General features: G+C 40.9%; 1 protein-coding gene across 3 annotated transcripts in view; it reads left to right on the top strand.

The window, feature by feature from the left end:
* Nucleotides 1-7,356, top strand: part of NKTR (natural killer cell triggering receptor) — a 33,890-nt gene extending 26,534 nt beyond the window's left edge. For 2 of the 3 annotated variants that reach the window (XM_069729267.1, XM_069729269.1), the window contains 3 exons: nucleotides 109-159; nucleotides 5,843-5,941; nucleotides 6,023-7,356. In XM_069729267.1, coding sequence (XP_069585368.1) covers nucleotides 109-159; nucleotides 5,843-5,941; nucleotides 6,023-6,095 — 223 coding nt within the window. In that variant the 3' untranslated portion in view covers nucleotides 6,096-7,356. The remainder of the gene's footprint in view (nucleotides 1-108; nucleotides 160-5,842; nucleotides 5,942-6,022) is intronic. The other variant, XM_069729268.1, reaches the window with a different exon arrangement.
* Nucleotides 7,357-14,436: the final 7,080 nt, after the last annotated feature.

The raw sequence follows: 14,436 nt of genomic DNA, 5'->3' as shown, positions 1-14,436 counted from the left end.
CCTTTTAAGTAAATTATTATCCAGCCACAAAGACAGTAGCTAAAATGTTTTAGGTCCTTGTTCATTGTATTTACATTAGTATAACTAACGTAACTATGTTCAATATAGCAGGAGCCGCTCAAGAAGTATCTCATACGATCGTCGTCGCAAAAGATCCAGGTATGGAAGTTACAAGTAATAACGTACATGTACAGGAATATAACTACTATAATACTGCCCCTATGTACAAGAATATAACTACTATAATACTGCCCCTATGTACAAGACTATAACTACTATAATACTACTCCTATGTACAAGAATATACTATCATACTGCCCCTATGTACAAGAATATAACTTCTATAATACTGCTCCTATGTACAAGAATATAACTACTATAATACTGCTCCTATGTACAAGAATATAACTACTATAATACTGGCCCTATGTACAAGAATATAACTACTATAATACTGCTCCTATGTACAGAATATAACTACTATAATACTGCCTCATATGTACAAGAATATAACTACTATAATACTGCTCCTATGTACAAGAATATAACTACTATAATACTGCTCCTATATACAAGAATATAACTACTATAATTCTGGCCCTATGTACAAGAATATAACTACTATAATACTGCTCCTATGTACAAGAATATAACTACAATAATACTGCTCCTATTTACAGAATATAACTACTATAATACTGCCTCATATGTACAAGAATATAACTGCTATAATACTGCCCCTATATACAAGAATATAACTACTATAATACTGCTCCTATGTACAAGAATATAACTAGTATAATACTGCCCCTTATGTACAAGAATATAACTACTATAATACTGCTCCTATATACAAGAATATAACTGCTATAATACTGCTCCTATGTACAAGAATATAACTAGTATAATACTGCTCCTATGTACAAGAATATAACTACTATAATACTGCCCCTAGGACCAAGAATATAACTACTATAATACTGCCCCTTATGTACAAGAATATAACTACTGTAATACTGCTCCTATGTACAAGAATATAACTACTATAATACTGCTCATATGTACAAGAATATAACTGCTATAATACTGCCCCTATGTACAAGAATATAACTACTATAATACTGCTCCTATGTACAAGAATATAACTACTATAATACTGCCCCTATGTACAAGAATATAACTACTATAATACTGCTCATATGTACAAGAATATAACTGCTATAATACTGCCCCTATGTACAAGAATATAACTACTATAATACTGCTCCTATGTACAAGAATATAACTACTATAATACTGCTCCTATGTACAAGAATATAACTACTATAATACTGCATAATACTAAACACACCAGCGCTAACTCAACCTAAAAGTAAAAACCCCTTTGCAGCTGGACTCCAGACCAGGGAACCGCCACTCCTGGTGTAAACAAGGGATAGAAAAGACTATGTAATAGTAATGGAGATCGCGCAAAAAAGGGGGGGGGGGTACAATAGAACAAAAGGGCAATAAACAATAATACAGCACTAAATGGTATAAAAATAGAACTGAAAAGGGCCCTTAGTTACTGTGGACCAGTATGATCAACAAACGGCAATCCACCAAAATGAAACCTGAAATGTGTATACACATATAGTCACACATAGGACTGTGTCACTGAGTATATAAGGTAATCGTACCTGTAACTCCTGGGAGACCGCGTATGGGAGCTGTGCCGAGCAAAATGGCTATGGCTGAGACTGAAAAGAAAATGTCCACATGCCAGGTGCAGAGCCGTGCGTGCGTGGCGCTGCTGGGTGAAATGACCGGCGCCAATAAGGATGCGGTGGAGGGTCGGCAGATACCCGAATCAGTACTGCACTCCGGGACTGCCGGGAAGCTATGTAGAGCCAGGGAGAGCCCCGGCCGGTGGCGTCCCTGGATACAAGCACGAGGAAGATGGCCGACAGAGATCTGAGCGTGTGACGTCACAGCTAGGAAGCTACGGAGCGGCACTAGGGACAAGGTAGTAACCAATGCGTATCGAAGGAACAGCGTCCTTCTTCGTCAGGGTTACCCGGCCGCAGTCGCTCCCAGGAATATAAGCAAGACCCCTGTCAATCTCCCTGAGAAGGACCCACCCACCTATATAATTAAATGAATAAATGGTAGTGCCTACCTGCATCTACAGTGTCACAATTATTGCCATGTGGGATATTACTTGCTGGGAAAAAAATGAGCCAGACAGACAAACAACATAGCAAGCTGCTTACTATACATCCAAACCGTAAGGGGAATCACCTACCCCATAAATACTAAAACAAGGGTCTACAATATAGAAAAAATACATATAAATATATCTAAAAACAATATTTAATAATATATTACTTAAAAAGGGGAGGGGGGGGGGAAAGGAAAAGGGTTATATACCCATGAAACTCCCCATCTGAAAAATAAGAATACCACTGCAACGTATAACACTAAAGCTAAAAAAGAGAATAAAAATGAAAAATATATATATGATAAATAAAACTAATAATAAAAAACCTTTTTGAATGTTCACCAGGGTGCGGATCAAAGAGCATTTTATGAACATTCAAAAAGGTTTTTCTGGTCACCCCCTCTCGCGACATTTTTGCGAGAATCATAACAAATCTACTAAAGATGTCCGTTTTTTTTGGGATTCAAAAAATCCAACAAAATATACGGGGGGGTAACCTAATTCAGGCCATGTCCAGGGTGGAATCCAAATGGATTTTCACCCTGGACTGCCTTGCACCAAAAGGCCTGAATCATGGATTAGAACTATATGCCTTCTAATCAGTATATACACATGGGTGTTTCCGGTTCTTTATCAATGTTGTCCTTTTTTATTATTAGTTTTATTTATCATATATATATTTTTCATTTTTATTCTCTTTTTTAGCTTTAGTGTTATACGTTGCAGTGGTATTCTTATTTTTCAGATGGGGAGTTTCATGGGTATATAACCCTTTTCCTTTCCCCCCCCCCTCCCCTTTTTAAGTAATATATTATTAAATATTGTTTTTAGATATATTTATATGTATTTTTTCTATATTGTAGACCCTTGTTTTAGTATTTATGGGGTAGGTGATTCCCCTTACGGTTTGGATGTATAGCAAGCAGCTTGCTATGTTGTTTGTCTGTCTGGCTCATTTTTTTCCCAGCAAGTAATATCCCACATGGCAGTAATTGTGACACTGTAGGTGCAGGTAGGCACTACCATTTATTCATTTAATTATATAGGTGGGTGGGTCCTTCTCAGGGAGATTGACAGGGGTCTTGCTTATATTCCTGGGAGCGACTGCGGCCGGGTAACCCTGACGAAGAAGGACGCTGTTCCTTCGATACGTGTTGGTTACTACCTTGTCCCTAGCGCCGCTCCGTAGCTTCCTAGCTGTGACGTCACACGCTCAGATCTCTGTCGGCCATCTTCCTCGTGCTTGTATCCAGGGACGCCGCCGCCCGGGGCTCTCCCTGGCTCTACATAGCTTCCCAGCAGTCCCGGAGTGCAGTACTGATTCGGGTATCTGCCGACCCTCCACCGCATCCTTATTGGCGCTGGTCATTTCACCCGGCAGCGCCACGCACGCACGGCTCTGCACCTGGCATGTGGATATTTTCTTTCCAGTCTCAGCCATAGCCATTTTGCTCGGCACAGCTCCCATACGCGGTCTCCCAGGAGTTACAGGTACGATTACCTTAGGACTGTGTCACTGAGTATATATGTGTGACTATGTGTATACACATTTCAGGTTTCATTTTGGTGGATTGCCGTTTGTTGATCATACTGGTCCACAGTAACTAAGGGCCCTTTTCAGTTCTATTTTTATACCATTTAGTGCTGTATTATTGTTTATTGTATATTGCCCTTTTGTTCTATTGTACCCCCCCCCCCTTTTTTGCGCGATCTCCATTACTATTACATACTATAATACTGCCCCTAGGAACAAGAATATAACTACTATAATACTGCCCCTTATGTACAAGAATATAACTACTATAATACTGCTCCTTATGTACAAGAATATAACTACTATAATACTGCCCCTTATGTACAAGAATATAACTACTATAATACTGCCCCTATGTACAAGAATATAACTACTATAATACTGCTCCTATGTACAAGAATATAACTAGTATAATACTGCCCCTATGTACAGGAATATAACTACTATAATACTGCCCCTTATGTACAAGAATATAACTAGTATAATACTGCCCCTATGTACAGGAATATAACTACTATAATACTGCCCCTTATGTACAAGAATATAACTACTATAATACTGCTCCCTATGTACAAGAATATAACTACTATAATACTGCTCCTATGTACAAGAATATAACTACTATACTACTGCTCCTATGTACAAGAATATAACTACTATAATACTGCCCCTATGTACAAGAATATAACTACTATAATACTGCCCCTTATGTACAAGAATATAACTAGTATAATACTGCCCCTATGTACAGGAATATAACTACTATAATACTGCTCCTATGTACAAGAATATAACTACTATAATACTGCCCCTATATACAAGAATATAACTAGTATAATACTGCCCCTATGTACAAGAATATAACTACTATAATACTGCCTCTTATGTACAAGAATATAACTAGTATAATACTGCCCCTATGTACAAGAATATAACTAGTATAATACTGCCCCTATGTACAAGAATATAACTACTATAATACTGCCCCTTATGTACAAGAATATAACTAGTATAATACTGCTCCTATGTACAAGAATATAACTACTATAATACTGCCCCTATGTACAAGAATATAACTACTATAATACTGCCCCTTATGTACAAGAATATAACTAGTATAATACTGCTCCTATGTACAAGAATATAACTACTATAATACTGCTCCTATGTACAAGAATATAACTACTATAATACTGCCCCTATGTACAAGAATATAACTACTATAATACTGCCCCTTATGTACAAGAATATAACTAGTATAATACGGCCCCTATGTACAGGAATATAACTACTATAATACTGCTCCTATGTACAAGAATATAACTACTATAATACTGCCCCTTATGTACAAGAATATAACTAGTATAATACTGCCCCTATGTACAAGAATATAACTAGTATAATACTGCCCCTATGTACAAGAATATAACTACTATAATACTGCCCCTATATACAAGAATATAACTAGTATAATACTGCTCCTATGTACAAGAATATAACTACTATAATACTGCCCCTATGTACAAGAATATAACTACTATAATACTGCCCCTTATGTACAAGAATATAACTAGTATAATACTGCCCCGTATGTACAAGAATATAACTACTATTATACTGCTCCTATGTACAAGAATATAACTACTATAATACTGCTCCTATGTACAAGAATATAACTAGTATAATACTGCCCCTATGTACAAGAATATAACTACTATAATACTGCCCCCTATGTACAAGAATATAACTACTATAATACTGCCCCCTATGTACAAGAATATAACTACTATAATACTGCCCCTATATACGAGAATATAACTACTATAATACTGCCCCTATATACAAGAATATAACTACTATAATACTGCCCCTATGTTCAAGAATATAACTACTATAATACTTCCCCTATGTACAAGGATATAACTCCTATAATACTGCCCGTTTCCTTTTGCGTCTAGCACAGTATATTAGCATTATCTTCAGGTTCCTCCTTCACCGCGTTTCCGTCCTTTTCTATTCTCGTGTGACCTCCTCGGTTCTTCCTCCGGACCTGGCACAGGGACATGGTCCGCAGTCCTTGTATAAGTCTGGCACTCTCTCTTTTCCAGGAGCCGGTCTCGCACGTATGACAGCTATGACAGTCGGAGCCGCAGCCGTAGCAGAAGCCCTTCCTACTACAGATCACGCAGCTATAACCGCCGCTCCAGGTGCGTAATGACATAATATGAATCCGCTGCAGTTTTAACGCTCGGGGGTAATTTTATTTATTTTTTGTCTGCTTTCCACAGAAGTCGGAGGTCATCGTACAGCGGTAGCGATCGAAGTTACGGTCATCGCCGGCGCCACAGTGGGAGGAGCTAAGAAACTTTTTTTTGTTTGGTGTATTTGTGTTACACAGGATCTGAAGAAGTGTCCACCGGAGCCGCGTGTGCATTATTATTATAAGATGTCGGCCTGCCCGTATCTGGAGCTCGTGGGCTGACCCCCATCTATGCACATGGTCTTTCGGACCATCGGACGCCCTGAGAGCGGAGGGGCTTCTCCAGGCCTGACATAACGATGATGGATCCTTAGGATCGCTCATCAATAGCAGATCAGTGGGAGACCAACAGCCGGCCCACCCATGTCACTGCCCTGTACCATCATAGCTCCGAAAAATAGGGACTTTTTATTTTTCCTTTTAGTGCCACTTCTATAATTTTTTTTACTTGTTTACTTTGTCTAGTTTTCTTATCTATGTTAAAAAAAAAAACATACAAAATTTAGCGGACTTCTGATTGTCCTTCACTGGACCCTAAAAGGCACCGAACTGTCAGATTTTGAGACAAAGCGTAATACTTCATAAACCGCCCCCCTGATACAAGTGTGTAAAAGTGGCGCATTACTTTTTTTTTTTTTTCCGTGGCTAGTGTTACGTGGTTTCCCGTTTTCGGAGGCCCCTTATGGGTATTTTCTTTGGAGCCTACGTATCCAGTTCCTCAGTATTCCACAGATTCTTCTTCCTTTTCCGCTCCTAGACATCGTGTTAATCTGTGAGGTTATTGCAGATATTAAAGGGACGCTGTTCAGCCAGTGTTCCCTGTTATCAGCCGCTACATTATATCACATGTGCTGTGATTCTGCAGATGTCACCGATATCAGACCCGTGTCATAATATCCTCTTGTCACTTTTAATACCACCTTTCGTAACGTACATCACCGGTGCCAAAAATGTGGACTTTTTTTGTTTTTTCATCATCGCCCGTCCCCCTCTCACTTTGTGGCATGCCCCCAAAATGTATTTTCTGTGGTTTAGAAGGGGTTTCCAGCCTTTCTAACACTACAAAATTAGGTATTACCTATAAAATGTGGCGCCATATCTGATGCCGTCCGCGCTCCAGAAATGTTTTCTTTTTTTTTTTTCATCTTTTTGTAAGTGGCAAAAAATACGGACGTTCCTGCACATTCATTGGGTGGGAATCTCGGGGGCTCCGTACGTTTCCTTGGGAGGGATGGGCGGTTGTGAAATATATAGGAATTGTACTTTTTTTTTTTTTTTTTTATAAATATATTTTCAGCTTTATATTCATTTTATGCTTTGAAAAAAATATAAACCTTGTAAATAAAACGATATTAAAGGTGACACTGACTGAAGTTTATTTAAAGGGGATGTCCCCTAATATACAAATATGTAGGCACCATTTACACACTGATATAAAAATGATCAAGTGAAGACATCATTGACTTAATGTGGTCACAATGTATGGCGATGGGCACGTCCTTGCCCTGAGTGCTGGGGGTCGCACATGATCGATCACTCACCCCACACTAAGGCCTCTTCATGTCTTTTTCAGGGCAGTCAATTAATGGAGCTTCCTGCCTTCTCGTCAGGGAAGGAGCAGAGGCAGGCAGCATTGGAGAGGAACTAAAAAGGGATTAATTATATGGTTGTCTGCCAGAGGGAGAAGGAGACTGATTGTAACCAGAGCTCGCCCCCTGCAGCACTAAGGACACATGGAAGCAAAAAAAAAAAGTTGAATATTTTCCTTTTTCCCCCTTTTTTTTTTTTGTATCTCTTAACTGCTTTTCCCAACCTTTTTGTATGAAAATATTTTTTTGAGATCACCGCTTTAAATAATAATGGTGTCTGCAACTAATGTGAAACACAAGAATCACGTGAGCTTGCACTGAGCTATAGTAGAGAGTCTGACCGAGACAATTTTTGCAATTCTGACCACTGTCACTTTGAGGTTATAACTCTGGAACGCTTCAACGGATCCCGCTGATTCTGACACTGTTTTTTCGTGACATATTGTACTTCATGTTATTGGTAACATTTCTTCGATATTACTTGCGATTATTTATGAAAAAAACGGAAATATGGCGAAAATTTTTAATATTTTGCAATTTTCAAACTTTGTATTTTTATGCCCTTAAATCAGAGAGATATGTCACAAAAAATAGTTAATAAATAACATTTCCCACATGTCTACTTTACATCAGCACAATTTTGGAAACAAAATTTTTTTTTTGTTAGGGAGTTATAAGGGTTAAAAGTTGACCAGCAATTTCTCATTTTTACAACACCTTTTTTTTTTTTTTTAGGGACCACATCACATTTGAAGTCATTTTGAGGGGTCTATATGATAGAAAATAACGAAGTGTGACACCATTCTAAAAACTACACCCCTCAAGGTTCTCAAAACCACATTCAAGAAGTTTATTAACCCTTTACGTGCTTCACAGGAACTGAAACAATGTGGAAGGAAAAAATGAACATTTAACTTTTTTTTGCAAACATTTTAATTCAGAACCACTTTTTTTTATTTTCACAAGTGTAAAAACAGAAATGTAACCATAAATTTTGTTATGCAATTTCTCCTGAATACGCCAATACCCCATATGTGGGGGTAAACCACTGTTTGGGCGCACCGCAGAACTTGGAAGTGAAGGAGCGCTGTTTTACTTTTTCAATGCAGAATTGGCTGGAATTGAGATCGGACGCCATGTCAAGTTTAGAGAGCCCCTGATGTGCCTAAACAGTGGAAACCCCACAAGTGACACCATTTTGTAATCTAGACCCCTTAAGGAACTTATTTAGATGTGTGGTGAGCACTTTGAACCCCCAAGAGCTTCACAGAAGTTTATAACGTAGAGGCATGAAAATAAAAAATCGCATTTGTTTACACAAAAATGATCTTTTCGCCCACAAATTCTTATTTTCACAAGGGTAACAGGAGAAATTAGACCACAAAAGTTGTTGTGCGATTTCTCCTGAATACGTCGATACCCCATATGTGGGGGTAAACCACTGTTTGGGCGCACCGCAGAGCTTGGAAGTGAAGGAGTGCCGTTTTACTTTTTCAATGTAGAATTGTCTGGAAATGAGATCGGACGCCATGTCGCGTTTGGAGAGCCCCTGATGTGCCTAAACAGTGGAAACCCCCCACAAGTGACACCATTTTAGAAACTAGACCCTCCATGGAACTTATCTAGATGTGTGGTGAGAACTTTGAATGCCCATGTGCTTCACAGAAGTTTAGAATGCAGAGTCGTGAAAATAAAAAATATTTTTTTTTTCCACAAAAAAGATTTTTTTAGCCCCCAAGTTTTTATTTTCACAAGGGTAACAAGAGAAATCGGACCCCAAAAGTTGTTGTCCAATTTATCCCGAGTATGCTGATGCCCCATATGTGGGGGTAAACCACTGTTTGGGCGCACGGCAGAGCTCAGAAGGGAGGGAGCACCATTTGACTTTTTGAGCGCAAAATTGGCTGTCGTGTTTGGAGACCCCCTGATGTAACTAAACAGTGGAAACCCCCCAATTCTAGCTCCAACCCTAACCCCAACACACCCCTAACCCTAATCCCAACCCGATCCATAATCCTAATCACTAACCCTAACGATAATCACAACCCTTACCCCAAAACAACCCTAATGTCAACCCTAACCATAACCCTAATCAAAACCCTAAATCCAACACACCCCTAATCCTAATCTCAACCCTAACCTCAAACCTAACCCTAATCCCAATACACCCCTAATCACAACCCTAACCTTAACCCTAATCCCAAACCTAACCCTAATCCCAAGAGTAACCCTAATACCAACCCTAACCCTAATACCAACTCTAATCCAAACCCTAATCCCAAATCTAACCCTAACTTTAGCCCCAACCCTAACCCTAGCCCTAAGGCTACTTTCACACTTGCGTCGTTTGGCATCCGTCATTTTGGACAAAAAACGGATCCTTCAAATGTGCCCGCAGGATGCGTTTTTTTGCCCATAGACTTGTATTGCCGACGGATCGTGACGGATGGCCACACGTCGCGTGCGTCGTGCACTGGATCAGTTGTGTTTTGGCGGACCGTCGGCACAAAAAGCGTTCAATGTAACGTTTTTTTGTACGTCACGTCCGCCATTTCTGACCGCACATGCGTGGCCGTAACTCCGCCCCCTCCTCCCCAGGACATAGATTGGGCAGCGGATGCGTTGAAAAACTACATCCGCTGCCCACGTTGTGCACAATTTTCACAACGTGCGTCGGTATGTCGGGCCGACGCATTGCGACGGCCCCGTATGTTGTGTATTCTGCTCTTGGGCTCCCTCCGGTGGTTATGAGTGGTAGTGCGGCTCTCTCTGGATCGCTGCATTCATCAGGTGTGTTCAATTTTGACTCAGCTATTTAGTCCTGCTTGATCCTTTAGTCAGTGCCAGTTGTCCATTGTTTTTGGAGGATTCACTTCCCTTCTGGTCTCTCCTGTTTGCTGTGCTTTTCTTCAAAGATAAGTCCTGGCTTTGTTTTGCTGTCCACCTGCTGTGGACCATATAGTTCTGTGCATTTTCATGTTTTGTCTTGTCCAGCTTTGTCTGTGAAGGATTTTTTGCAGCCAAGCTGTGTATCTGGAGATGCAGATATACCCTCCATGTCTTTAGTCAGATGTGGTGATTTGTATTTTCTGTGGTGGATATTTTCTAGCGTTTTTATACTGACCGCATAGTACTCTGTTCTATTCTTTCTTTTTAGCTAGTATGGCCTCCTATGCTAAATTCTGATTTCATGTCTGCGTATGTTATTTCCCTCTCCTCTCACAGTCAATATTTGTGGGGGGCTGTCTATCCTTTGGGGATTTTCTCTGAGGCAAGATAGGTTTCCTGTTTCTGTCTTTAGGGGAAGTTAGTCCTTAGGCTGTGTCGAGGGGTCTAGGGAGTGTTGGGTACCCCCCACGGCTACTTCTAGTTGCGCTGCTAGGTTCAGGGTTTGCGGTCAGTACAGGGACCACCTTCTCCAGAGTCCGTCTCATGCTGCTCCTAGGCCCCCAGATCATAACACCCGTACCGACGTAAGTGAGAAAGAACCCTAACCCTGAATTTAGCCCCAACCCTAACCATAAATTTAGCCCCAACCCTAACCTTAGCCCTAGCCCTAACCCTAGCCCTAACCCTAATTAATTTTAGCCCCAACTGCTCTTCTCCTGCCGGCCGGCAGATGGCGAAAGATGGCGGGCGCACTGCGCATGCGCCCGCCATTTTCTTTTGCCGGCGGCCAGGAGGAGCAGCAGGAGGACCCAGGGACACAGGTGAGTATTGTAGGGTCCCCGAATCCCCCTATTTCTCTGTCCTCTGATGTGCGATCACATCAGAGGACAGAGAATTACACTTTGATTTTTTTATTTTTTTTTTTTTTGCGGTCGCCGGTAAACAGTTAATTACCGGCGATCGCAAAACAGGGGTCGGTAAAACTGACCCCGATCATGCTCTTTGGGGTCTCGGCTACCCCTGGCAGCCGAGACCCCAAAGATTCTCCCGGTGCTGGCCGGCGGGCGCACTGCGCATGCGCCCGCCATTTTGAAGATGGTGGCGCCCACCGGGAGCCACGATGAGCACCGGGGGAGATAGGTGAGTATCGGGGGGCAACCTGGGACCCCTTTTCTCTGTCCTCTGATGTGCGATCACATCGGAGGACAGAGAAATTAAAAAGAAATCGCGTTTTGTTTTTTTTGCGATCGCCGGTAAACGGTTAATTACCGGCGATCGCAAATGCGGGGTCGGTAAAAAAAAACCCCGAATCATGTTCTCTGGGGTCTCGGCTACTCCTGGCAGTCGAGACCCCGGAGAAAATCCGACTCTGGGGGCCGCTATTTACTTTTTCCATTGCGCCGTTAATTAACGGCGCTGTGGTTTAAGTACCCTTAGCGGCTGCCGTTAAAAGGCATATCGGCGGTCGCTAAGGGGTTAATACAGTCAGATTCAGCTCACCTCATAGATTTATACAGATTTATACCACCACCACTAGAGGGAGCTTAATACATACAGATTTATACAGACACCACTAGAGGGAGCTCACTACATACAGATTTATACAGCCATCACTAGAGGGAGCTCACTACATACTTTTTCTTTATTTTTTTATATAGCGCTAACATATTCCGCAGCGCTTTACAGTTTGCACATTATCATTACTGTTCCCGTTGGAATGTGGGAGGAAACCGGAGTACCTGGAGGAAACCCACTCAAACACGGAGAGAACATACAAACTCTTTGCAGATGTTGTCCTTGGTGGGGTTTGAACCCAGGACTCCAAGGCTGCTGTGCTATCCACTGAGCCACCGTACTGCCCAGATTTATGCAGCCACCACTAGAGGGAGCTCACTTCATATCGATTTATACAGCCACCACTAGGGGGAGCTCATTACATACAGATTTATACAGCCACCACTAGGGGGAGCTCATTACATACAGATTTAGGCTATGTGCACACGTTCAGGATTTCTTGCAGAAAATTCCTGAGAAAAACCTGAAATCTGCATGCGTTTTTGGTGCGTTTTTTTCCAGACATTTCCCAATGCATTTTATAGTGGGAAATCCGCAAAAAAAAACCCCGCAAAACTAATGAACATGATGCGTTTTTTACCGCAATGCGTTTTTTTGTGGAAAAAAACGCACCATGTGCACAAAACATGCGGAATTCATTCTAAATGATGGGATGCATATTGTATGCTGTTTTTTGTGGTTTTATAGCGTTTTTATCGCGAAAAAAATGCGAAAAATCAGCAATATCTGCACACAGCCTTATACAGCCACCACTAGGGGGAGCTCACTACATACAGATTTATACAGTCACCACTAGGAGGAGCTCACTACATACAGATTTATACAGCCACCACTAGAGGGAGCTCACTACATACAGATTTATACAGCCACCACTAGGGGGAGCTCACTACATACAGATTTATACAGCCACCACTAGAGGGAGCTCACTACATACAGATTTATACAGTCACCACTAGAGGGAGCTCACTACATACAGATTTATACAGTCACCACTAGGAGGAGCTCACCACATACAGATTTATACAGGCACCACTAGGGGGAGCTCACTACATACAGATGTATACAGTCACCACTAGGAGGAGCTCACTACATACAGATTTATACAGCCACCACTAGAGGGAGCTCACTGTATACAGATTTATACAGGCACCACTAGGGGGAGCTCACCACATACAGATTTATACAGCCACCACTAGAGGGAGCTCACTGTATACATATTTATACAGCCATCACTAGGAGGGGCTCTGAAATTTGGAACTACTGCCATCTGGAACATCAGATTCTCATTGAATTTGGATGATGCAATGAGGCCGGCACAATATTTCCATGGTTGTGATTGGTGCAGTGTATGTCCTGGCAATGATAGGATGCAATGTGATTTCTGAAGGACATCGTATAAGAGTACGTTATCTGATGGCCGCCAGCGATCTCGACTATTTTGGAAACCGGTTTGGAAAATCAGGTGGAAATTTTGTTGGTCATTAATCTGTCTATCACCTGAATAATGATTAATGATTTACTCGTTCATATTCATCTGCACAAGGCTGGGAAAAGGTAAAAGGGGTTGTCCAGTAGTGGATACTAGTAATTAATAAGGGGTTGTCCAGTAGAGGATACTAGTAATTAATAAGGGGTTGTCCAGTAGAGGATGCTAGTAATTAATAAGGGGTTGTCCAGTAGTGGATACTAGTAATTAATAAGGGATTGTCCAGTAGAGGATACTAGTGATTAATAAGGGGTTGTCCAGTAGTGGATACTAGTAATTAATAAGGGATTGTCCAGTAGAGGATACTAGTGATTAATAAGGGGTTGTCCAGTAGTGGATACTAGTAATTAATAAGGGGTTGTCCAGTAGTGGATACTAGTAATTAATAAAGGGTTGTCCAGTAGTGGATACTAGTAATTAATAAGGGTTTGTCCAGTAGTGGATACTAGTAATTAATAAGGGGTTGTCCAGTAGTGGATGCTAGTAATTAATAAGGGGTTGTCCAGTAGTGGATACTAGTAATTAATAAGGGATTGTCCAGTAGTGGATGCTAGTAATTAATAAGGGGTTGTCCAGTAGTGGATACTAGTAATTAATAAAGGGTTGTCCAGTAGTGGATACTAGTAATTAATAAGGGTTTGTCCAGTAGTGGATACTAGTAATTAATAAGGGTTTGTCCAGTAGTGGATACTAGTAATTAATAAGGGTTTGTCCAGTAGTGGATACTAGTAATTAATAAGGGGTTGTCCAGTAGTGGATGCTAGTAATTAATAAGGGGTTGTCCAGTAGAGGATGCTAGTGATTAATAAGGGGTTGTCCAGTAGTGGATGCTAGTAATTAATAAGGGATTGTCCAGTAGTGGATGCTAGTAATTAATAAGGGATTGTCCAGTAGTGGATACTA

Source organism: Ranitomeya imitator, chromosome 6, assembly GCF_032444005.1.
Source record: "Ranitomeya imitator isolate aRanImi1 chromosome 6, aRanImi1.pri, whole genome shotgun sequence".
Taxonomy (NCBI): Eukaryota; Metazoa; Chordata; class Amphibia; order Anura; family Dendrobatidae; genus Ranitomeya; species Ranitomeya imitator.
Note: the sequence above shows the minus strand (reverse complement) of the source record. Positions and strands in the feature narration are given on the sequence as shown.